This window comes from Lytechinus pictus, chromosome 1, assembly GCF_037042905.1.
Source record: "Lytechinus pictus isolate F3 Inbred chromosome 1, Lp3.0, whole genome shotgun sequence".
NCBI classification, from domain to species: Eukaryota; Metazoa; Echinodermata; class Echinoidea; order Temnopleuroida; family Toxopneustidae; genus Lytechinus; species Lytechinus pictus.
The window spans coordinates 12,831,190-12,859,124 of NC_087245.1; the positions used below are offsets into that span (position 1 = coordinate 12,831,190).

General features: G+C 33.9%; 1 protein-coding gene across 1 annotated transcript; it reads right to left on the minus strand.

Moving 5' to 3' along the window:
- Positions 1–837: 837 nt before the first annotated feature.
- LOC129257660 (solute carrier family 35 member F5-like) lies at positions 838–26,260 on the minus strand. Its single transcript, XM_064096334.1, has 12 exons — positions 26,111–26,260; positions 21,329–21,391; positions 15,755–15,842; positions 15,052–15,108; positions 14,238–14,371; positions 13,060–13,141; positions 11,202–11,289; positions 10,292–10,458; positions 9,125–9,284; positions 6,747–6,837; positions 6,031–6,227; positions 838–5,515 (listed from the first exon to the last, which is right to left on the minus strand). The coding sequence occupies exons 1-12, from the start codon at positions 26,189–26,191 to the stop codon at positions 5,425–5,427; spliced, it is 1,299 nt and encodes a 432-aa protein (XP_063952404.1). The 5' UTR covers positions 26,192–26,260; the 3' UTR covers positions 838–5,424.
- Between the last annotated feature and the right edge of the window lie 1,675 nt (positions 26,261–27,935).

Below are 27,935 nucleotides of genomic sequence, written 5' to 3' on the forward strand. Positions count from 1 at the left end.
ATAATTCAATATTCAAGCACCATGATTGTAGCCTATATTTGACATGAAAGCACTCCATGGCTTAAAGGCTATGTTCATCCAAACACATGAAAATTCGAGTATAACAAAAATGACTCAAATTAAAAACAAACAAATCACACAAAAAATATCCAAATCCAAGAATAGAATATGCATACAATTGTTAATGACATGGACTGCACAAAAAAAATCAGTGAGACAATGAATTCATTAAATTCAATACTTTGAATACAGCCCATGTTTAAAAGCTTCAAAATGCCATAAACTTTATAATCTCGTGTTTTGAATTTTGATGACAATTTATTGTTGTCTTTAATATGTCATAGGCACTTGAAATGAAACTATAGAAAATAATAAAATGTTAGAGTGAAAAGTGTAAATATACATAATTATTTCAACATACATGTAGATGAATCTTAGAAATGGTTAAGTTCTTTGTTTTGAACATTTTTGCACTTTATCACAGCAAAACTCAAACTCCTCTCTTTGGACGGTAATAATTACTTATAATTAATTAACACTCTTAGTACGTTTATTATATAATACTACTCAGGGTGTATCAATAAAAAAGGAAACCGATTATAAGAAATCATCAAAGGAAACTTATATTATTTGAAAGTACAACTTATCAGCATTCCAAAGATACATGAACTGTGTTTTCAGAACCACGACTGGTGAACACTCAAGTTCTAAAAGCAGTACAAAATAGCAAGGGATTTCAGTTTCACTGCAGATTGAATACAGAAATAGTAAGTGTGTCTCTATGGACAATGGAATTATGTATTTGCTTATCAATTTTTTTTATGAATATTCATTTTTATGCATCTGAATTAAGATTTACTCAATATGCTCAAAGAGGATTCTTGAATAAAAACAAACACAGATTATGGGATGGCAAGAAGTAGTGAGATTTGGTAATTTTCGCGTTCCTTTCAGTTTCATTGTTCACTGTGTCACATGTGTGATCCCAGAAGCATCATCAAGGTACAATAAGAATACTAATATGATTTGGTTTTACGGCATAATTATTTTTCTTGTCACTTATGTCAGTTTTCCCTCAGTACAGGAAAATATATGAAATCTGGGTTTCCTTTTTTCCTGATACACCAATATTGGCGGACACTCATTCCAAAGCTGAGAGCATTTAATTTAATTTGAAATACTAAAAAGTAATATCGGTATTTTCCTTCAAAAATACATCTTTCACGAGTGTGGATTTTCCTGATTTAGGAATTTTACTCTTTTTCACACATAAATTTTTACAAACAAAATTGTATCACTAAATTCTAAAACTTTTCATTGATGCTTGATTCGCACAATAATAATAGAACCCCTCTAATTGGTAATAGATTTTCTGATATATAGTCTGATCAATTATATACAGATTCATACAAAATATACCACTGTAAGCTTTGGAAATATGAACAGATAGAAACAAAGATATACAAGTCAAATCAAATTAATTACAATCTTAATACAACAAATTTCCACATAAACATATAAGACAAGTATTTTTCAAGAAAAGAAATATAAGTCAGGAATTATATACAATATACATGTAGCAATTAGGTAGATTTTTTTAAATATTTCAGACAAAAATTAATCTCAATATATATCATATTCCTATATAAGGACACAATATCCAATGATAAGACTACACATTGAAAAGCACACAATGATATGATTTGACAAAATGTGATATTTACAATGACATATAGTACCTTGAATGAGCTGACTAGATACCTTTTGAAAATAACCAGCAACAAATATGGGTGTATACAAACACCATTGCAGCACACATTATATATATTATGAGATGAATCACTATCATAGAAAAGATTTGATATGAGATGTTATTCTTTCCTCTTATTAAAGTACAAAATGGCTATAACAATCCAGGCTTTCAAAATAAAAGGGCTGGAATATTTAAATACAAAAATGGTGCTTTTATGAATATAATTAACTTAAAGTTGAAACCGTACCAACTAAACAGGAATAGAAACATTCACAGTATTTGTAGTAAAATAGACCACTTCTGGGCAGGAAGAAAATCATCATGAAATCTGTAGATAAGACAAGATAGACTAGTTCCAAACATATACATCAATCACTTTAGAATTAGAAATCCCTTAGTAACAACCCATATGTTCATGCCAAGCCAGTAAATCTGTAGTCCTGTCTAGTGGTGCTGGAACATTGTGGGGGGGGGGGGGGCCGTTTCATAAAGACTTAAAACTGCACGGTAACTTTACCATTATGGCAATTACCATGGATATATCTCAGTTGTAATTGGCTGATGAGCCCTGTTACCATAGTAGTTGCCATATGGCAAAGTTTACAACAGAAGTGTTTATGAAACAGGGCCCCAGATCAGATGAAAGTTTAAAGGGGCAAGCCATTGTGTATTAGCAATGGTTACCTCCTCAATTATTTGTCTGATTGGTTTAATTCCAGTGCCATTGTTTTATCTGCAAGTTTCATGAAGATGCACTGCCTTAAAAGGCCAATGAAATAAGAATTTTCAAAAAATGAATATATTCGAAAAATTAAACACATGTCCAGGGAGAATATTATCTATGTTAGGAAAAATCAAGGTGATTTGAAACTTGCAGCAGTATTCACCTGCACAGTATACAACATGAAGCCTGTCATGGCTGAAGGCCAAATTTAACCTAGATTAAAATTTCATTTTTCCCTTTTATAATTGTTCTTTTGTGTACTGTGTCTATAAATTTAGAGTAAAGTAATCTGGAAAATTTAAAACATTCTGTCCATGTAAATTATTTCTCATAGCAATAATTGTTCACTAAATATCAATAACTAGAATCACACTGAAATCTGCATAACAGGTTGACATAGCTTTGCATAAGGTTAATATTGGCATTTGCTTAAATTAAACCAGCTAAACCTTCTCCCATTTTTTAGTCTTGCAGAATGGCAGTTTTTCTTGTTGGTCCTCACAGTTTGGCAGTTGTCTGAGTGATAATCTTTAATTTTTATTTTAGACAAAGATTGAGGAAATATTCAGTGAATATCATATCACTGATATCCATTGTGTAGAATTTTTTTTTTCTTCAAATAATTCTTGAATGGATTGCAAACCTCTCAATCTATTATTATGAAATCAAAATTCATTTAGTAGTGCTTACAAAAAGATGTGTGGCACACAAAGAATTTTCTAGAAATCAAAATGTTAGCAGGCCCATTCACACTAGCTATAAAAAACTGCAAACTTAAAAATTATTGAGTTGTCATGGCAACTTCTCCAAGGTAGACTGTTAAGAACCATAGAAATTTAAAGAAATCCTTGAGGTTTGTATGAAACATACTGAAATTATGTGTAGAAAATGAATTTCCATTGAAAAAATTGTCTTTTCCATTTCTTTTAAACCTGTAATACCATTGAAACTTGATCGAAAAATTGATTTTTGGGGGTCATAGAAAAAGTACACAGTACAAACATGATTTGTTCTGCAAAGGTAAACTCAATAAGGCCCTGATTTATTCATTTTATTCAACTAAACACTGCTTATTCCTTCTTTGAAACAATATCATCATTTACTTGGACATCAATTAATGACCTGCTTTCAATGCTTTGCTATCCCATACCCCCCCCATGTTCTATTCATCATCACTCTTATCAAGATTTGAACTCAAGTTTATGAAATACATTTTTATTGTCTACTTACTTGTTTATATTAATAGAATTATCATGGTGAACTGTAATTTTCATTGTTTATTGAAATTAAAATTGTTAATTGATATTTATTTTGTAAATTTGAATTATTATGGTAAATCCAGATTATTGTAATTTCAAAATGTATTTTTGTTGCAGAAATTATATGCAATTTATATGTTGTTTTTTTCTTCGTCACTGTTAATTCAATGGCAATGCAGCCTTCGAGCAGCAATAATTGAATAAATACATCTTGAATCTTGAATAAAGTTTCGAATAATAAGTAGGGAACAAGAACAGATTTTTTCATTATGATTTCCCAGCAAACAGAAAATCAATGTTCCTTGATGTGTGTCAGAGAGAACCTTGCAAGGAATAAATAACAGCAATGCATAACTACAATAGGCCAAGGATTGGGCAGCGTAATTATGACCCACTGCAGAACTCATTGTCGACCACTGTGTAAAACATGCTCTATTTTGATGAGGTAGAGGTATATGATTACGAAACAGTGCTGTCATTATCATTCTCTTCTATCTTGCATGAAATAAAAATACTAAAAGCATGTCAAATTATGATTTTTTTCATGACAAAGTTTATCATGCCTTTTCTGTTCTAGACATGACCTGTTGAACCACAATATTTTTTTTTAAACACCATTACAACATAAACAATAGATGAATTATGGATGACTTTACAAATAATTGGAATATAGCAAGCTAGCAACAGATTTCTGAACTGCCTCTAGACAAATTATTTTAGTTGATTTACAGGGATATAATAGTATATCATACCTACATTAGTCATATATTTGTAGGTAAGGTACATGTAGATATTTCGCCCAGTGTTGAATGATGTAGTTTGGAATATAAAACTGTTTGCTAGGACATATAGGCCTGTATTCTGAAGTCGGATTTAACTTAGACCATGGTCTAACTCTGTGCTAAACTTATGGGAAACCAAACAGATCAAAATTTAGTTTACAGTGAATGCTTCTCATGTTTACTGTGCTCTTTACTAAATCTTTAATGGTGAAGACAACTGTCATACGTATCTTTCCAAGGCATTTAATGTTTCTGGAGTCAAATGAGCTGATACATTGAACTTCTTCTGTTATAAATTTATGTAACAACTGGCTTTCCATAGTTAAACCACAACTTTAAACCCGAGTTTAAATTAAACCCGAGTTCAGAATACGGGCCATGGACTCCATCTCACACAGGAGTGTGACTGATCCAATCAATCTATGGAAAGCCACTGACACCGCAATCATACGTTTGCACACTGCCATGTGATTCTTCTTGTTAAAGGGGATAAGTGCGTACACTCACAAACAAAGAATGATGGCATTACTGGCTTTACATAGTTGTGATTGATTCAATTGATCACAGTCCTTTCTAAAACAGGGCCATTGATAAACTTTCAGCCCAAACTTTGGCACTTCACATTCCTGTCATTCTATCAAGCGTACCTTTCAAAACAGCTCCATGAAACACATCCTGGGTTCAATTTCACAAGACTTATTTTTGAAAGATACCATGCCATGGTATGTGATTGGCCAATAGCAAACTTGTCATACAAATTTTGCATTTGTTGTTATAGCAAGTTTCTACTTGATTACTCATACTCTGGTTAGAAAAAATAAATAAGTAGATTAGTCTTTTGGTACAATTCTGCCTGCATACCGACAGTTCAAGTGAAATTTAGGGATGAGAATTCATTTGTGAGTCTCAACAGCAATCCAGAGCATTACCACTACTATCCATGCTATGAAGAGCTATTAAACTTTCCGACTGATCTTTGTCATCTGACGTTGGTAACCTGGTAAGGAAAACAACAAAAAGAGAAACGAGGAATACGATGGAAACTATTCAAACAGCATTATAGTATTTTGAGGGCCCCTCCAAGCATTTTGGGTAAGAAAACAGGATTCTCAACAAGCAGTACAATGATTGGGTGAGGAAACAAAGTCTATCCAAGAAGTATCAAACAGAAAAGTTTTTATTTGTAAATGGTAGCTTCTATATGATTGAAACTTCTCTACACACAATGCAATATTAACCTCCCCCCCCCAAAAAAAAAAAAAAAAATGATATTATAGTTGCAAAACAATTTCTGCCTCATTGATCATCTGTGTTCAATAATACATGGATGCAAGGTGTGTCCTTATTGTGACTTCACACCTCTGCATAAATCTTGAAAGTTTTTTTTTTTAATTTTCCAATCACTTTCAGTGCATGCTATCTGGCAAAAAGTTATTTTAACCACAGGGGAAAGTAGGCCTCCCGTGAAAATGAACCACACACATTTTGGGGACGGAATGAGATTTAGCTTACCTGACATGAGGTGTTTTCCTTCTGCATATTGAGCATATCGTGCAGAAGAGGCAGCTTAGTCTATGAAAACAGTAGTAAAGTCTTTTGATGAGAGCCCATGCAGGATCCCAATCATTGTAATGGGTTAGGATAGCTACCACAATAAATGACACAAACACTGGTATGGCACCTAAGATGAACATTAGGGAGAAGTCCACCTGTAAAGAAAATGAAAATGAGAGTAGAAATGTCCTGACATGGCGGCACACATATCCTCTGGTAAGGCATGCACTGTTATCATGGTACATGTAGTTATGTCTATCCAGAACAAGAAAAGACTCTGCATGGAGATGGTTAAAGACCATTAAAGGTTAAAGGTTATTAGTCCTCTTACATGTTTTCAGAGCTATAATTGTGTGTATCCTGATAATGTATGTTTTTAGGCACCTTGTTTTTATGTCTCAACAATAAGTACTTCAAAAACAATTTTCTATTTAAAATAAAATGAACCGAACATACTATGTAATATATTTTATCAAACATTTACTAGAATTGCTTTATGTTTACAGGCCTACAAGGGCTACGTTTAATTAAATTATTTCAGGAAATGACAGGGTATTGCACTCAACTTCCTTGTTAATTGGTGTCAACAGTCATTTCTTAATGCAATAGCAAGTTAATCTAACATGGTGTACATGTATATCACATTACATAATAAAATACAGAATTTGACTTACATTATTATAATAGATATCTACAAGGATCGACATGGGGATAGTGAGACTCAAAGAAAGTGTTCCAATCAATGATGATGTCAAGAAACACCCCCTGTGGAAAGAAAAAATGAAAGCAGATTTGGTATCAACTCCAGGAGAAGAAAATTAACTTTGTAATTAAAACAAAGATTCACAAGATTCTGTGCTAGCATGAAAGTGAATTATAAATAACAGTTTTACAAGAAATGAATACGAGTAATTATTGAATTCTGAAATGGAAAGAAGACGATGTGAAAGTTGATTATCAAGACTTCGCAAATTAAATGGGCTTGGAGATTCAAAGGACATGTCTATCCTATGGAGAAAGGGCTGAATGTTCAAGGAAATCATGAGGTTTCTTGCAATTTACGATAACAAACGTGCTGAATTATTGCCATATAATCTGTTACCACATGTGGTAATGTTGCTTCTGACACATTTCGCATGTGCTAAATTCCATGAGCACTCCTAAAACAAACTGAGGAAGTATTTGATATGCATGATTATAAATGAATCAGCCGACAATCTGCCAGACCCTTCAAATTTGGATTGGCATGAGCATATCTGATTGGGCCATACTCGCAAGAGAAATCGTGTTGGCCATTAAGACTTTGATTATAAGCACTCTATTTGCAAAACATTATTTGAAAATGTATATATTATTATTAAAGACCTTTTTTTTACTCCTTTTTCTACTTCCTTTATTCAACGCTGATTTTTCTGTTTTCATCAAAAGCAACATGCTAGCAAGGTACAAATTATCATTCTCATTTATCATATAAAAACAAACATGAATTTATGAAGGGATCCCCCAAAAAGTAATACTTGGCAAAAGCAAAGTGTGAATACCTCAACATCATAGTAATATTGTAGACATAGTATTTTGAACAATTTAAGAAATAAAAGATAGATATTGCCAATAAAGCTGACAAAATGAAAATCATGCATGGGGACATTGGAGAACAAAAAAAGGACAGTTTTTCATGCTGCAATCATCAAATTATCAGGGATCAAATTCTTGGAAATGAAAATCTACCACCAGTGTAGTCTCCCTTTTCAATAGTGCAGTGCCCTTTCACCTAGAAGTCACAAGTGACCTATTTCAAGAACAATAGGACACATGGTGTATTTATATTCCACTTCATTCAGAAGATTAAAGACCTCCCTTCTGATGTCAAACACCATTCTTCCAACCAAGGAATCAAGCAGCACTCATCCCCACCACAATAGAAAGGATTAACACACCCATACATTCTATACCTTACTACATGTCGCCCAAGGTATAAGATGGGTAGATATCATAAAATGACTGGGACCTGCGATTGTTATAAATCAAATGCAAACATTTCCTAATGCCAACACTACACATACCATAACACTGTCATTTCCTAATGCCAACACTACACATACCATGACACTGTCCATTTACAGGTGTGTGTATGTATATCTTTGAAAAACTAGAATCAGCATTGATGGTATTGCTCAATTCTATTATTAAATTATTAAAAGTGGTTGTGGTTCCCCAGTCAAATTGTCTTCAGGAGTTGTTGTTTGGTTAGGGCATCCTCTGACTCCCCCCCCCCCACACACACACCCGGGGGGGGGGGGGGGCACTTACATTGACGAGTGGATACCATGCGTGACTAAAAAAACATGTAAAAAGGATGTCTTTTTCAAGATAGGGCACATTACGTACGTAACATAATAAGGATGTCAAAAACACTAAAATAGTGAAAAAAGGGTATCTATTTTCGCTAGGAAGCTACATGTTTAGGGTCAAATTTGCGATGGTATAAAAAAATTAAGACTAAATTGTTTTATAAAGGATGTACTTTTTGCCCCAAGAAACAACACTATGTTTTTAGAGTACGATCATGACTTGCGCGAGGTGTGGGAGGTGGGGCTGTACTAAGCCCAACGATGTACATGTAGGTAAAGGTAAAACTGTCGACCAACGTCCTTGACATAACAATTAAAATATTGCTGTACTTGTTTAGGGGTTCAATTCTGGGAATACTTGCCAAGACTATCGTTTGGTTTCCAATACTTGTTAAGGGTAGGGTTTCATCACACGCCAATACTTGTCAAGGGGTGCATTTTCAGAATATGGAAAATATGTGTTTAGGGTGCTTTTGGAGACCCCATGGTCATGCATGGTATCCACTCGTCAATGGAAGTGGCCCCCCTGGGACACACACGGGAGCTCTTCTCCAAGAGTAATGACTGTACTCTCAGATATTTTCAGGTTGGGAATCTTACCCTTCGAGTCTTTCTCTTGGGGAAGTTGCCTTATGTTTACAGTTGTATAACAGACCTGAGAGGATATCCATTTCATATTTATGACATTTGATCTGACTTACCAGAGCCAGAGAAACTCTGAAAGCACTGTTCCCACTATGCCATTAACAGCAAGGTATATCCAAACGTTGGATTTAGGGAGTTGGAACGGCTCTATGTTGGTGTAATGTAGGATGACTATTCCAGGCCAAATCACTAGGAAATTGAACAGACCAACAAAACCTGAGAGAAAACAAAAGGAAAGTAGTGTGTTATAACATGTGCATGAGCGAAGTCATTCTGAAATTTACTCTTCAAACAGTTCAAAGCATTTTGATACAGTAAAAAAATCAATTAAATTCCTTCAATACATTTCAACCTTATCTATAATTTATTGCAGTAATATACTTCACATACCCATGTGACATACAATTCAATCAAACTGCACAACACTATCTGTAATATTGAAATGAAGATAAAAGAGGCCAGAAGAAAAAAAAAGTAGATCTCTTTAAAATGAGGAATTCCAGATTACAATACAAGTAATTAAATGTCTCTAACCACTGGAAAATATATAAAATGTTTACTACATTGTACATCTGGTTCCGGTTTCACTAAAAATCATTATAAATGACTAATTGACAGGCAGAGCATTTTACCATGCAGTAACAGTGATTCTCAGCTGAGCATTTCACTGTACATGTAGTTGAATTGTATTGAATTGAATATATTCATTGTCCTTTGTAGGAAATTCCTTTCACATCAGGTTTACAAAATTACAAATACATATGTACACATAGGCAGAGTGAAATAGACTTACAATACAAAATGCCATAGACGTTATCTTAAATAGAAAATGTACAATTGCAAATATAGAAATTAATTAATTATTCAAGTATTAATTGGTATGTGATTCCATCAACAGCTCGAATACAGAACAGGTCTGTACTACGCTAGGGGTGGAAAGAGTATTGCGAGGAAATAAGTTAGTGTGAACAAATATTAGTTAGCAGTAAATGGCAAATTGTCATCAAACACCATTATAGAACACATCCCAAGATGTTACAAAGCATGAAATATGACAACAGGAGCATAATTATCTAAGGATATTGTGCTTTGTGTGTATTATTAAACATTAATAACATGTGTAAATAGTTGCATTAATCTGTAGAGTACTCGAGGCACATATTTAGAAAGTTATGGATTGAACAGAATGTCTTTTCTTTAAGAATTCAATAGAGTAAACTCACCAAAAAACATAGGAATATCAATCTTGTCCTCGTTATCTACTTTTCGTTTGAGTGCAACAAGGTAAACTGCATAGAAGAAAGCACCAGCTAAAGCCCAAAGGGAGCCAAGTTTAAACTGGTTATCCTTGGTCCTATCTGAGTAGCTGACCATAAATATTCCTCCGACGCTACAAAAAAATCAGACATTTAATCATTATTGAATGAAAATTTGATAACCGTATCAATAATCAACAAGCAAAAAACATGTCATTCAACACAACAACCAAAAGAAAAAATAAATAAATAAAAACAAATAATTGTAATTATGAACAACACAAGGAAAAGAGAATAAAAAATAATGCAATAAATAAAATACAAACAATTACAAATAAAGTCAAGAATATATTACTACCAGTAAAAATAAGGTAATTGATAGATAAAAGATTTGATACTTTTATTAATAACTATATACATGTAGAAGGAAATGATGTCATCAGCCAATACAACCATATTATAAATCCACAATTAAAACTTCAATATAAAAAATCAGATGTGTGGGTACTTCGTAACGTAATTACAAGGAAATACCAATGGAATCTATTAACTTTTAATCACATATGCAATTTGAAACCTTACCTACATAAGTTTTATCATGAAAAAAAATATTTACAAGTATCTTTTATGGATTATAAGGATATAAGTGTTACGAAGTTCTATTATTAATCAAAGATACTTCTATATTAAAGATTATATTCATATTCAAATTCGTATCAAAACCTACAGCCACACAAAGTCTATATTATCAATAATGTACATAGCTTCATACAGTATGATGGTGTTTTTTCCTTTTTAAAATACCTTTCTAGAAACTATAGGTACATCACTATGATTCTTATAAATGAAGAAATTAGTATGATAGGAAATGACTTACCTCACTAGAACAGCAAATAATTTTGTGAGTGTGAATTTATCACCTTGAGAACTGGGAAACAGTGCTGCTAAAACAACGGTAAATAATCCTAATGAAAAAGAACGAGAAAGTAAAGAAATAGAAAAACATTAAAATGGGTGCAAAGTCATATAACAAGGCTAATGGAGATTCTGTCACATTAGCACTTTACAATGGACAAACCACCCCACCCCCCAAATAAAACCCAACATATGTTGAACAATGAGAGATAAGTAATATTCTTTGCTTAAAACATTCTCTATAATTCCTTCTTCCAATTTCTTTCAGGAGAAACAGCCCAAGTTGTGAGCACAAGTATAGGATGGAATTCCTTGAACAACCTAGGTAAACCTATTGTACCAAGTACTGTATACATGTTACATAACAATAGTCATTCTCACAAAGCACCCTTTTATGTCTAGTATGCCAGTACTTACATATCATTTTCTAAAGCCTGCCTCACACAGATACTTTGCGATCCAATTTTAAAAGTAAATACAAATAAATAAATCATTTGTACACACTTTGAGGTAACAGAAAAGTACAGTGCGTATCAAAATCAAGTTTACACTTTGAAAAAGCCCTGGGAATTAAAAAATATACAACATGGGTAATTTTTTCACATATAACCTTAGGTTTGGGTCTCATCTCTCTAATGAAAGCAAAAGTTTGAACAGAGTGTTACACTTGAGTGAGCACTGTCCAGTTTTGTAAAGCTCACAGAAATCTGTTTGCGCAGAAATGCTCGTTTTCACGCTGTGTCAAGGGGAAATGGCGAAATCAAACTTACCCTGCGAAACATTTCTCATGCATTTTCCTTGCACTTTTAGTCAATTGAAATAAAACGGATACATTCAAGCATTTTGTAACAATTTTGCCACCCAAATTGAAATTTCAACACATAGTAAGCACAACCTTTACCCTTTTGTGCTAGCTGGATCTGAGGGCATAACTGAATCTGAACAAAAGTTTGTATTAGACATCTCCAGCATTTTTTCACTAAGTTTTTATCATTTAAAGTTGGTTTACATTTCATTTAATACTTGTTTCTCCACACATTTTCCAAGCTTGACAACGATTAACAAAATGAAAATCAAGACTAAGCCATTTCATGTAAATCACAGCTCAGTGTAAACAAATATCGTCACGATGGCCTCTGTGTTTGGGGGAGTGGGGTGGGGCGCAATGCACTCTTCGAAGTGTTTTGGGCAAGGAACCGAGTTAAAAAAGGTAAAAGATATCTTCAAATCAATTTTACTAGCTAAATTCCACGTGTTCTTCATGATTAAGGTCTACTTTTATTCACATAACTATTTCAAAGTTCTGCGCAAATCATTTTTCACTAACTTTTCAAAAGTAAGTGGTGCTCACTCAAGCGGAAATATTTTTCGACAGTTATATCGCCATTTGCTTAAATGGATCTGTACCAATGTTAAAATGTAGAATTTTTTTCAGGATATTACAAATGTATGATTTTACAGGATTTTTTCTAAGTGTAAACTTTTATTTGATACGCACTGTAGAGGTAGTAAAATTAAAATTACAGAATGATAAACCTTCTTCACTGAATATATAAATTGTTAAAAACTCATATTTATATCAGTGCCAACAAGGTGGGGGCAACTTGAAAATGATCTGAGTTATACTCCACATGTACAAACCTTGCATAGATTTCTTATGCAGCAATATTATTCCTCTCCTGAACCAATTACATTTGATAACTCAGACCTTAAAAAATGTTTAAATTCAATGATATTGTGATTTGGCATTAAAACTGGATCAAATTGTATTGTACAATGCGAGGCAGACTTGAAAAGGAATCTATTACTTCAATACTTACCCGATGTCGATGACAGGGTATTGACAATAGCCATCTGGGAATCATTTAATGCTTCTTGATAAGAAAAATTGGCAAGGAACCACTGAAAAAAAAAAAAAAAATGATTTTTGTAAAGATCATAGTGATAATATGGAACAAAAGATTTAGCCTTTTCTTTGTGGGAACATTTTGTAGTCTAAAGGTAGAATATATCACATGGATGCAACTTCTCTCTATAGTGACCCAACAGTTTCATGACCAAAATCCACACCAAATATGCATGGAAATGTCCAAAAGGTTACTTAGCATGTAATCTAAAATAGTAACGTAGCATTGTAATAACCATTTCATATTCGAACCGCAGACAACTACATTTAGATATAAACACCCTTTAGTCTTTGGTCCACACAGTACTGTCAGAATATCAAATATAGATTATCTGGACCAGAAATAGAAGGAATTCATCACAGAAGCTATACTTCCTTTACATTGAAGGCCAAATGCATCAGTCAGTTAAAATCATTTAATAATAACCTCTCAAATTCAAGGTTTTGAGTTTCAAGTATGTGGAAGACCTAAAAAAAATGGGGGGATGTCTGTATTTCTAGGATCTGTTACAAAAACATTATTGTTGATAGTACATGTACCAGTATATATATGAATTATAAGCTACAATTAATCAAACGAAACACAAGGGCCAATAAATGCCAGGGTTCTAAGAGCAATAACCAAGGCAAAATTACAACCACTAGGAAGTAACACTCATTAGTGCCCTGTGAAATGAGGATAAACAATCATTTTACCATGGATTTTAATTCTTAAGTCTTTTCCACAGACTTAAAATGAACCAAATCATAACATTGTTAAATTACATATAATGTGGAAATTTAACACATGGTGAAATAATAAATAAAATTCACTATTCTTGAAGTACCTTATTTATTCTTGATGTTTGTTGAAATGCTTATTAAACTGCTTGTGAATATTTTCTTTTAATAAAGTACAGAATAAACTATACCTAATTTGAATCTTTTGAGACAAAAAAATATGTTTGACTTAGGAGATATTCAACTTTATCATGTAAATAACACCTATTTTAATTCATCTGGTTTTAAAAAACTGCTTCAACTTAGGTGAATATTTAATTTATGGAAGGTGAACTTAAGCATAGTTTTGTACAAAATTCCAATAGATCTTACCACTAAACAAAACATGAAGCTAATTTTTGCGACTTGAGGAATGGTAAACTTGTTTGCTTGTTGAAGGTTTTCCTTTGCTCTCTGTGTAGCATTGTAGGATAACCTAGCCATCATGGCTTCATCTGCAACATCATCTGAAATACAAACAATGGTCACATGAATATACAATGAAATTGTGAGTATACAGTGAACATACAAGAGTAATATGCCATTGTGTAATCTCTAGACAAAGACTATAATGGCACCAAAATAATGGTGTACAAGCGTTAATTTGTGATGCTTATCTAATAAATTGTCCATGTATCCAGGATGAGTTTACTTTCCATCTAGACTCGCTTGTATGTCCCATGGTTGTGAACTACCCTTAACTTAACCAAAAAATATTAAATGACCTACAGTATATGCATGAAAAGTGAAAGCCACTTGAAATCATGTTCAATACAGAGTCCTTTATTCTACTCAGCATGCAAACTGCCCTTGAGAGAGAGATCCTGAAAAATCAATATTTGATTTTACCCAATGACTATATTTGATCCCTCCACATATAATCATTTTGAGCTTGTGCAAATAGCTTTCAACAATCCACAACGTTACGTCAATACAAACAGAATTTTTATTTGAATGATGAAAATTCAATACTTTATAATACGTTCATCGTGCATGCACATGTATGTCAAACTTTTAAACAATAACTGAGGATCTTTGAGTGAATCCAATTTATGAAAGAAGAAAAAGGAAAATGAATTTATGTACAGTAATCCATCCATTACCAGTTTTACATTACTTATTAAAAGTCAAATGTTCAAATGCTTACCAGACAAATGTCTGACTTCCATCAAATTACTAAATCGAACTCTGGAATTCAATGTTGCTGCAAAGAGGAAAATACACATATAATTTAAACATTTTCAGTATCAATATAGTATACAAATAATGCACGTAAGCGAGTGTATGCAGGGCCAAATAATGAACGATGTGCGAGAAGAGCCAATGGATATACCGCATAGAGGTTCGCAGGACCAAGAGCGGTATATCCATTTGGCGAGTCGAGCACAGAATTCATTATTTAGGCCCTCAATGCACAAGAATGCCTGTATTGCACTATCCTGCACTCTGACGTCAGAGTGCAGGATAGTGCATTTTGGATACAATACTGCAATTCCCTGAATATCATGTGATCCGATTTGGACCAATCAGATTACGGAACATTCTTGGGAGTTGTATAATAAACACTGTTTGGCAAAGTCAGAATTACTGACAGGTCATCCATGTGAATTGTAGACTAAAAATGCGATAGATTTTAAAGTAAAAGAATTTTACTTTATCAATCATGTATGAGTACATGCATATCAACCTTACATTCTTTTAAGTTCATACATTCATAATGAGCACAGGTCACTGATTTTACCATCACACAGTATACATTAATATTTCATGTACATGCAAAGTCATTGATATTAACAAAAAAAATTATTAAAAAATCTATTGTATATACTCCAAAACCTAAATCAACTTACAAGAATCGCATGGCTCACTAAAACTGTTACTCCGACTGCTCTCTTTATCACTGTCGTTGAACTTGACTGGAACATACAGAGGATCACTCTGCAAAAATAACAATAGCATCAAAGTCAGACTTAATAAAAGTACAGTACATACATGCACATCATTCAATTTAATCTTCATACATGCACATCATTCAATTTAATCTTCGATAATTTGCTTTCAACAAAAGACAATTCAACATATATATAGTAGGCCTACAGCGTGCACTTGGAATTTTCGCACATTTTGATAACATATTGTACTTTGAGAAAAACCTTTAAAAAAAAACTCAAACATTTTCATCCCCCCCCCCCCCCGAAACGAAAAACCACCTTCAATAGCACCTGCATACATGAACATAGCATGTAATATTCATAAAGGATGCTCTTGCTTGAGGGCAAGGTAAAAAGCATCAGTACCATATTTTAAAGAATATATATTTTTTAAAGCGTGACATGTTCTTTGAACACTAACTATTTCTTTTGTATTTTATTATATGAAATATTAAATATTTTTATTTTCTCGTCATTGTCATGTGAAATGAAGTTTCATTCCTCCCTGAATACTTGGAATTCCATTATCTTAATATTTTGTGCTTCAGGCAAGGAGGTCCTAATCGTCAAATTCGTAAAAATTGATATATTGTATAATTCAAACAATAAAAAACAAAAGAAATAGTGAGTGAGTGACGTCATCGACTCTCTCATTTGGATGTAACTGGCTCGTTCATATAACTATTTTGTTAAAAATAAGCGAAACTTTGAAATGTTATAACTTTCTTATTTTACATCCGATTTTGATGAAATCTTCAGCATTGTGCTTGTCTGATTTTTCTCTATTGATTCAAATCAACATTTTTCTGAGGTGGACTTGACCTTTAACAAATCATGTCAAGTGCATGCATAATTCTAGAACAAGTATATCAAAAGGTGGTTTCAGACCGCCTCGAAGTTCGTCAGTTCCAGGTATTCTCTGATCGGGAAATTTACCCCGATCAGAAAATACCAGGTATTTTGGTAATGTGAAAGCAAACTATGCGTAATTTCCCCGAAAGAAAATACCTGCTAAATAGTAGGTACTTGGCGAAATTACGAGAACTATCGCGGGGATTTTTCCAAGGTCGCAGGTATTTTGGCAATGTGAAAGCAATTTACAGGAACTTTTAGCCCAGCGTGTCGTTGGGCGCGGGCGCCGTGGGTGGCTGCTGGGATAGTGGTTTTGAATCTCGCGCCTTGCCTGCTTATTAGACCATACTGCGCATGCTCCTAACTTCAGGAATTTATCCCGAAGGATATGTTTCGGGGCGGTGTGGAATAATTAATGGGTATTTTTTAGCCTAAAAATGTTCTCGTAATTTAACGGGGATTCTTGTGATCGAGGCGGTTTGAAACCACCTAATGAGAACTCTTCATCAGTAGCCATTCACAAGATCAAATTAAGAAACCCCCATCTCCGTCAAGATACTAAGGGAATTTTCAGTGACCTTGAACTCTGAGCAGGTCAGCTTTTAGCTGGATAATTCACAAAATTGGGTGCTAAAAAGAAATAAGATGACTCAGGATTGTATGAAACGCATGATAGTCCACTAATTGCATTCAATTTTAATCTTATGATTTCATTATTGGGTAAGTTTGCAAGCTAAGAATTGTAGTAGGATCATTTGGAAACCTTTATTGATTGATGAAGTCATTTCGCTGTGGCAACCCTTGTGGTCACCCTGGTGCTAATCCTGACTTTCATATGGGTGATTTATGAATGTGTGGAAGCTAACAAGCTTTTTACACCTGCCTAATCACAAAATACTGTATCTGTATAATTGCAAGAAATTCTCAGGCCTCACAAATAATATCTGATTAATTCATGTACATTCACCCCTTCCTGAACAAGAAAATTTTCAAGTCTGCAACAAGACTTACACTCCATAGCAAATGATGCAATATTTTCTTGCCTCGCACTATAGGATCTAATGTATGTCACACTCCAATATCCCTACAAACTTGATGTGCAATTTTATAAGCTCTCATGATTTGGAAAGTACCAACAAAAAAATACAGGTAGGCCTGTTTTATTTCAAGGGAGACCGGGATAGTACTTTGCTTAATTTAGCAAAACACAAGGCAAGTGTGAAGGCACCTATGGAAGTGAACCTCAAAACTACCTGAAGATCTTCCAGCATATGCCAAGACAATCATAAGGGTTTATAGTCCTCTTGTGTCTGCCCCTTGGCGATAGGGCCGCGATGAACACTCCATCATCCAGAAAGCCTCTTTCTAATCATCAACATATTATGCATTGTATTTATTGGTACTACATGTACAAGTCTCTGAATCCTGAATATTTCTTGTCATTTGAAATATACTGTAGGTCTACTTCAATATTATTAACATGAATGTGTTTTGGTAATGATACCAAGTTACAATATAGGCCTACTATGTACTGAACATGAAAGTTAGTTTGCAAAAAGCAGACTCTCATGAATGCAGCAGATCAAAACATCAGTTCAAAGTGTGGTAATTTTGTTTCAATATATGTATACTATGAACAGTATCATTCATACATTTACTATACCATTAATATAGGAGGGCCTGCATTACTTAGGTTTGTGAAAATGCATTTTTATTAGTCAAAGAAAAAAATCAATTCATCTACATGTATTTACAAAATCTGTAAACCATATAAATTCACTCTTTTATATAAAATATAGTTTCAAATTCCAGATTGATATATTAATGAATGCATCAGTGTGATTTGCGGCCACTGCTTTGCAATTGGAATGACTTCTGCCCGTCTACAGGTATATTGTGAATGAGTCATGGATACACGTTTATGACTCAGTTACCAATATCAACCATGCAGCAATTATAGCAATGGTTCAATGCACACAAAATTCATTAAGCCTCCACAATAACACGAACTGGACCGTACATTTAGTATCATGAAAAAATCTCACCATATTAATTATTATGAGGTCATACTTCAAATATGTATATCATGAGCATTAACTAGGGATGTATTTGCCAGGCAAAAATTAACTACATGTACACGTTCACTATAATGCAGTTTATTAAAGTTTCCTTTTGTATTCCCCCCAACAAATATAAACATTACAAATACTCCCATGTATTTCCTTATTGAAATATTTCCACTTCTTTTCCCATGAAGACAGTTGGAAGCAGTCAACATAATCACCATGAGAACTCAATAAAGCAATTATCCTTGATAAATTCAATGATGCATGCATGCTTCAAAAGCATAATTTGCTCAAATGTAATAAAAAAATATAATTGGTCAATACTTTGCTATATACAAATACTTTATTTACATGTACCTGACCCAACACAATGAATTATAAATGACATGATCATTGCAATTATAATGATGTAGACAGTAATGAGAATGTTTTAAATTGGCTAATATATAATTCAATCTATAAATAGCATACTCATTATTCAGTGTAACCATGAAATACGGTTGAACTTAATAAAATTCTATCTTCATTTAATAGCTAAATTGCACAATATTGAGATTAATTCATGGAGGTGAGATTAGCATGTGGTATTTTTCAATATCCATATATGAATTTGTTATTGTACTTTGTACAATGTTTCCCATGCTAGAGTATATGGATGCCACCATACATGTTCTTGTACATAAAAGATCAAGATCTAATCGAGAGAATTCAGGCATCTTTTGATTTTATATTTTTTGTATAACCCGTACCAGATAATAGTTGAGAAAACTAACTAATGCAAGGCCTAATGTAAATGCCTACATGTAGGCAATGGTTGCTTTGCACCCACTGTTTGGAGTCTCATTGCATCAAACATATTGCTTACATTAATGGCTAGAGACAAAGATATGGCTGCATGCAACCTCCTCCTAGAATATAGGAAGTATGAAAGCAACTTACTCAACATACCCCAAAAATACCTGATAGTTAACCTACAAGTAGTAGGTAGGCTACTTTTCTTAATTTCAGAATCTTTCACAGGAATTTCTCAAAGGTCTCTAGTATGCTTTTCATCCTGCATTTTTTAAACCCACTACCATACCGATACCTGGACTATCCTTTAACCTGGACTATCATTAACCCCATACTATCTTTTTGGGGGGGTTTCAGACTGACTTTCTTAACCCCATACTATTTGCTTTAATAGCCGGGGTTATCGCCTTAACACCGGACTATCGCACAGCTCATGAAAATTGATGATTTTGCCTCACAGTGCGTGATTAATACACAATTTCGACTTCTGTGATTGGATAATGCTTAGCCCCACTTTTCTCTGCCCGGTTTGGATTCAGACTGCATTTCTTAGCACTGCGATAAGCCACCTAACCCTGCTTTTTAGCAGGGCCAGATGTGCTAGCCCACTTGGTATAATGTTGTGTGAAACCGAAAAGTGAGACAAAAATAATGCATATCAATGCAAGAGAATCGCTGCTGGCTTCTGGTTCAAGGGGAGCATTACATCAATATATTTTGGACAATTAGTTGACAGACAACTTTTTTTTATTTTGACTGGCTGATCTTGAGAAGCACTGTTACCCTGGTCACTGTCGGATAAAACACTTGACAACTCTTTTCATAAATCGCTCCCCAGGTGGATGTAAACACATGTACCAAGTATTTTGAGGCCTGGATATGCTTGTACAAGTAAATTATGGGTAGTCTTGGAGGTAAATCACTAAATGCAAGAACCTTAAACAAAAACATTTTCCTGTGACTGAGTAATGACTTATGTTTATAACATGTTGCTACAGTTATCGATTACATGTATGTTACATGTATGTTACATGTATGTTACATGTATGTTACATGTATGCTCCACAAACATTTAGAAGATGAGTCATGCAAACATCATAAAACCACAAATGGATATCTTGGGGTATTTAATGTTTACAATTCAAGGCTAAAATAATACTAAATATTTGTGGTGGAGAAAGCTCAGGAAAGAGATTATGATGAAGTGTTTTCACATCTCACCAATTAGAAAAATACATGTAGTATGATGAGAAATAGTTAAGGCTTCAAAATGTACTTGTACCTGATGTCTTATATTCATAGTTTCACACTTGCTTGAACCAGACGAGTTCTCCTAGGAATTAGCCTGCAACAAGACTTAGACATTTCTTGTCTCATCAGTTCATATTCAAAATTTGCTACAGCACTTGGAGAAATCTCTCATTTTGGGGTAGGCCTATTTTCTTTCGAGTATAGTGAGAACTTTGAATTCATACCAGAAAAATGCCTCAGGGTATATTCATATCGGGTCGAATCCACAATTTATAAGAAACCACATATTTTTTCCTGATTTGGCGGATGTAAAAAAAAAAACCCTTTATATAACATGTAATGTATCGCAGTGGGGTGAAATTAGAAGTAGACATGTTGGAATTCACAGCAAATTCCTATGAGAAACATATTTTTCAAAATGTGCACATCCCAAATTTTTTATGTTAAGTTTGTTTCAGGCCTAAAGCAGTGCAAACATAGCCTCAAATGCCTACATGTATATATGCAACAAATTCAGAGAAGATAAACTTACCAGTAAATGTTCTTGACTGCAGATCAACACATCTTCGTCATCGTTTGAATTCTCATCAATATTCTGATTTAAGAAAAAAAAAAGGATTTGCAGCAACATATACATGTAAATATATATACAAAAGTAAATCCTGCAAATGTGCATTAAATTGAGCAGTTCCAAAACTATGGATTAAATTACCCACAAAACTAGAAAGGCAAAGTTATAAAGACTTCAGGCCCTATATCTCTTCAAATGGTTGATTATTCTTGATAAAGAATGTCTTATGTTTCTAGCAATGTTAGGAATGGGAACTCTGTTTACATCGCAGCACAGCAATATAGACCTGTAGTCCTGTACATTCATGTAGTAGGCATAGCTATCCCATAATGAATAATTTCAAATTATTATTAACACTTCAAATAAAACATAATAAAATAAAAATATATATATATTTAAAAAACAGAATGACTGAGGATGGACTGGTATTGAAATTATTCTATATGTACATAGAAATATGAAAGCTTTATACAGTTTGATATTGGTATACATCCTTAGATGTAGGCCTACTGTACATGGTAAATTTTTGTTATTGAGTGCCGTGTTTCCTGACCTTTATTTTTTCTCACGAAATGAAATGACCTGACCGATGTCCATATCTGAAGTCTGCTATTAAATGGATCTGATAAACTTGTGACTCAAATTCTTCTTAATTGTGCTTTGTTTGTTTAATGCAGAAAAATAGGGGCATTCTGAACTATAAAGTAAACATGAATGCCTGATTGCCATAGTGCAAGATGTACTGTAGGCATACATGTATATATATACTTGTGAAGATGTACAAAATAAATGAGTCACAAATAAAATATGGGTTTAAACTTAAAAGGGGTACCCATCGCTGAAAATAATATGATTTTACAATCAACTATAATTCAACTAAAGCTTCTTTGGGCTACATGCACATGTAGGCCAACATCCATGATTCACGTAGAGGTGGGATTGAAGAAATTCACAAAAGAAGGGAAAGACAGGGTTTGGATTTTGATGTTTTATAGTAATCAAGAGGCACGCTTTAGTATAATACTGTGCAAGAACCACTGTACTGAAACTCAACAGGACAAAAACATGGCCTTCATATGCTTTTATCTTGGCTAAAGTTGGTTTAACGTTATAAATGTAGGGGTAAATTGTCAATTGGTCTTCTGCCAACTCGTCCACTCCCCACATGGTCTACCTTCATACATGTACCTAGTCTAATGCCATTCCGTCTATCAACACCATTTGGTCCAATCATCACTTTGTCTAATCACCAGTTCGTTTATGACCATTTCATCTTGTAATTAGTTGGTCTAATAGTAATATCCATTTTAGTTTCATTCATTTCGCCCAATTTTATTACATTCATTTCGCCCAATTAACACTTAGTCCAATTAGACCACATGGTATGGACTTACAAATCAAATAATTAAAATTCAAATAACTTTTTTATTCTTTGATGGGATTTTCTCAAACCTTCTGCAATATTTTTATCAGCTATTTTTAAAATAACTTTTTGTCAGGCTGAACTTCCTCTTTAAAAAGACAATATCATAATTTTTCATTTTGAAGCCAAAACACTGAATTTAGCTCATTACAAAGAACCTTTCCTGATAAATTATTTTGGATTTTCAGCTGGGTTATCACTTAAAATATAATCCTACATGAACATACTGTACATCCCTTAATACTAATTTTGAATTTGGAAGTGTCCCTGAAAAACAAATTTCCAAATATATTCTAAGATACAGAACACATGAATTTTCAGGCAACTAATTAAAATGTGATATATTTTTTATACTCTACTTGGTATATTTGTAGCTTGGCCCCACATGTATATTCCCATGATGTACTGTAGTATGGTAATGATTGATGCACCCAAGGAGCTGATCAATGCACCTGTACTGTACACTGTAAACGTGTAGAGTGTAGACTACATACATGTACATTATCAATATGGCCACAATATTGCTGTTATCTCTAGAAACAGAATCATCCAATAACTGGAAAGAGAACAAACTCTGACACTTGGCAACACATCAATATAAAAACTGAAATTTCACACAGCATTATACACGTGTGTACTAATTGAAAGAAACATGTACATGTAGGCAATTGCTCTTTATCAATTGACACATGGGTCAATATACATGAAGGTATTAGGCTACAATCTAAAACTGAAATATCAATACACATACTATCAGAGGAAGGTTTAATTAGGAAGTGTTTTTTAAAATGTTGAAGTCATATGCAGGCCTTCCTCATGATACATGTAGAAACGGTCACCTTTAAAAACAGAATAAACTAAAAGTAACTGCTTCCAAGGACTGTATTGTCTGAAAGGACATGCATCTTTTGAAAGCATCCACAATGTATCTTCATACTTGTTTTATTACCCCCTGTAATAGAGTTGCCTTATTTGGACACATATTAAAAGGAACTCACACAGCGACCTCAGAGAGTGAATAAAAATAACAATTCACAGTTCTTGAATAGTCCTTATTGGCAAAACTTACAGCTCAGTAAACAACACTCTTTTCATCTTTTCATTCCATGCAGCAGACTGCAACTAGACTGAATGACAGAATACAAATTATATCCTGCCCCAATGAACACTAGACAAAAATACTTAGATTTTGTTATTCATACAGTACATGTATGTACATTTATTTTACAGCTAAATGTCTTGTGTGTGAAATCTGGGATCAAAGTAAGCCTTATTTCAAGAGCCAATGTGTTCAGCACCAAAGCTTTGGTAATAAATGCTTATAAGGCTTTAGAGCAAACAAAAATTAAAGAAAGCACTTTCTTTTCTGAGGTAAGGGCACATACATAAGTGTGTTGACTCTGATCAACACACTTAATTATCAAAACAGCTCTGGTGGGATGGTCCTGCTTAAAGAAAAAGTCATTATGATATCAATCAACAAATGCTTCAATACAATTCCGACAAAATCGTTCTCAACTAATCAGCTTATAACAATAACAGAAGCTTATGAAACGACACCCACTTTATAAGTTTTACTTGAAAACAAGTTTCATGAAACCGTAATAGAACAATTGTCTGATGTGTTGCCATACAGATATCAGTGTATTTGTGATATTTTGCACCCTGCATCCACCTGAACCTTTCCAAAGAGAGACTACTACTGGGAACAAATTTCCTTTTCCTCATGACACAAGAATATGTTTTTTAAAAATTATTCACATGCAGGGTGGGCCCTTATCAAACTTATAATCAGATGAGAATTTCAGCACATGTATGATCAAGATGTAACCTTTTATTTCTTGCAAGCACATATGTACTGTACATATACATTTTCAATGAATATTTTAGAAGCAGAATCTGTTTTGCCAAGTAACCTTGACAACACACACTCCTATCGTATACATTCTACTTGGGACTAAACCAATTTCATACATATCTTTACAACCAAGTAGGCTAACCAATAGGAAGGAAGTCTTTTTGAAAATGTACATACAGTGCCTTACGGAAGTCACTATTTAAAACCAATGTCAATAGTATGTAAATACTGGAAAAGTATAATCATATACATGTACAGTATATACTGTATCAGCTAGTTATCTTTCTTCAGCTTTGCTTTGGTATTAAAGTCAGCTATGTCAAAATTGTCTCAGGAAATAATAGTTCATCCTATCATTTCTTTACAAGAGAGAATACCTTGTTACCACCCACATTTGTAGGGAAGAATTATCCATACATTTCAATTAAAACTGACATTTATTCTGCAATTGCCAATACCTCAGTCAATTTCCTGTTTAAAGGAAAAATAATATTAGTCTTTTGTTGCCGTTGGGCAATGCAAAAGAGCTTATTAGAAAATGAACAAACATGGAAGACTTAGGCCGTGTTTATGCTTCCACTTTTCGGGCCAGAATCAGCGTTTCCAAACGTGATTAGTCCAAAACATGGTTGCGTCCATGCTTACTTTCATTTAAACGCTGTTTCAAAACGCCGATCGTAAACTCACAAAAAGGTGCGTTTGTAAACGTCGTTTGACCAGAATCAGGCTTTCTGGGGAAGTATAAACAGAACCACGATCGTAAACGTGTTTAAATGACGTCATTTTGGTGCATGCTTCCGGTGAGATGAAAATCCGCGGGCAAATACAGTCGCATAATCGCATTGCTCCATGGTCGCATGTTATACCTCCACGGAATTACCTCTCATCTCCCTCGTTACATTTGCATGTGTGATAATTGAATTAAGTACTATCATTAGTATTACTCTTCCCATTTGTCATCACGATGAATGTTGAGGGATTTACAAAAAAAACCTGGAACATGAGTTATAATGAGGAGACATCGCCAGATGCAAATAAACAAATAGATGTTTTGATTATTTTATTATGTATACTTTAATATTCTTTATTTTTTCTCACTATTATCCTCACCATGGTGGAAAATATATGGCTATGTCAAGTAGCTCCATGCAATGACTAATATCGGAAATTGTTCGATGTTTAAATAACATGTAGTTAACGTACCTTCCCCATAACAACTCTCGGAAAAAAAAACTTTCGAAAAAGGGCGCGCCCAATTTGTCTTCGCTTTCCTGCTCAACGAAAATTACGATGCGAAGCCAGCTGGAGTTCGTGATTTCGCCTCTGAAAAGTGAAGCATAAACAGCACTCCCAGAACCACGTTTACGATCGGCGTTTTGAATCGACGTTTGAAAACGCTGATTCTGTCCTCGCAATGGAAGCATAAACACACCCTTAATCTTGCCTTCAGTGAACAGCTTACCAGAGTCTTTGACTTCTCAAAACAATCTAAACACTGCCGCCGCCATGGTCTCCAAAACAAGAAACCCAGTAGATAAAGCATGAACAATGATGTCTTCAGATAGGTGGAGAAGAATGGCTTGTCATATCCAATATCCTTGAAGATGTACTAAAATATAAGATTTAAAAAAAAAAAGAGTGAAAAAAAAAAAAAAAAAAAAAAAAAGATGTGTTGTAGTGTACAGACAATATTTGATATTCTTTCTTCTCTCATTCAATAACCAAGATTCTATTGGCTTTCAATAATGTGTAATTGTTCTAAAAGGGGTCTACATTTGTAAATCTGTGTACCAGTACAATATACATTTTTAATCTCCATATTATTGATGCAATGCACAATGAATTAATGTACCATGCATTAACTGGGTTGTGGAGGCAATGGATGCATACATACACTGTAGTACACATATTAAAAGCATCTATATTAATCCAAAGAAATTGCATAAACTCACACTATATACATGTACATGTAGTAAAAAATCCACATCAGAGAGTAAGTTTACATTACATACAATACATGCAGGGAATATTTAGTGAGATTCCTTGTACTGTACAAAAATATCTACTTGTTGCACATACATTTTTGATATATCCCATCAGGGATAGGACTCACACAGCATAAATAAACTCAGTATTGTAAAACCACAGTACTTCAATTCCTCTCTCAAATGCACATGAATATCATAATAAAAAATTTTTTTTTTCAAATGCAATGGCATTTTTTTGGCTGGGACTTGATCAACAGGACTCCAATTCAATTACAGGAGTGAGAAGCCGCTTATTATATCAGCACTTTGCTTCGGGCTCTGTCACGCTACATGTACAGTAGGGCACAGATATCCAAAGCATCCAGGCACCAACCAAAGCAATTCAGATTCAGGACCTTTGTTCATAAAAGTTGGGAATAAATTAATTCCTCTACAGGAAAGTGTAGGGAGGCAAGGGGGAGAATTGGGTGTTGAGACATTCTAACGGCTAAAACAAACACAATGTATGTACACTGTACACAAATAAATGCAGATCATTATTGATTTGTAGTACAAGTAAAATCAGCTTATTTTTCAGATAGGCCTACATGTACATGTAATACAATTCAATTTATAGCAAAGTTGAATTCGCAAATCACTCTCCTCTACATGTACTAGGCTCCAAAGTATTTAAAAAAATATGAAAACTAACAATTGAGACCCCCATGTCTGTACACCTACATGTACAAGTGGACTGAAGATCCATGAAAAATTCATTCAATTGATATATTGTTTCTTAAACTTGTATGCCCCCCAAAGAAAATCCATCCAAATAGAAACAATTCTTTTTTATGAAAAGCTACAGCCTTGTCATTTAAAAAAAAATGGTGCTCCATGTCTGCACACCCATTCATTACACATTGCTGACCAACACATTGCCAACATTAAACATTAATTTCTAGTATGGTACCTCCTGGTATCTTTTCTATTTATTTTCTTTGAGGCCGTTCTCATTACGCTTTCTAAAACTAGTTTACTGGAAACCGATTCAGGAAACCAGTTTGGAAGATCGCTTTGCTAGCGTTCCCACTTGATCACACGAAAGTGGTTTTCAAAATCACTTCACGTAAAGCGCTCTTGTTGCTATGGAAATGCTCTCATAGGGTTGACATGTTTCGCGCGAAATTCGAAACCGCAGCATAGGCATTCTACACCTGTCTTGTGGAGTAGCGCGCTCAAAATGTGCGAAGATCGCTTCCCGAAGAACGGTTGTGTCCTCACTTACGCTAAAACCAGTTTAACGAGGCAAAGCGATCTTGA

Excerpts from the sequence above, each read along its gene's own strand:
- LOC129257660 (XM_064096334.1), bottom strand. The coding sequence starts at position 26,191 with ATGCTTTATCTACTGGGTTTCTTGTTTTGGAGACCATGGCGGCGGCAG. Across the intron at positions 15,843-21,328 it reads GCAGTCAAGAACATTTACTG|AGTGATCCTCTGTATGTTCC; the intron begins GTAAGTTTATCT and ends TTATTTTTGCAG. Across the intron at positions 10,459-11,201 it reads TTATTTGCTGTTCTAGTGAG|CGTCGGAGGAATATTTATGG; the intron begins GTAAGTCATTTC and ends ATTTTTTTGTAG.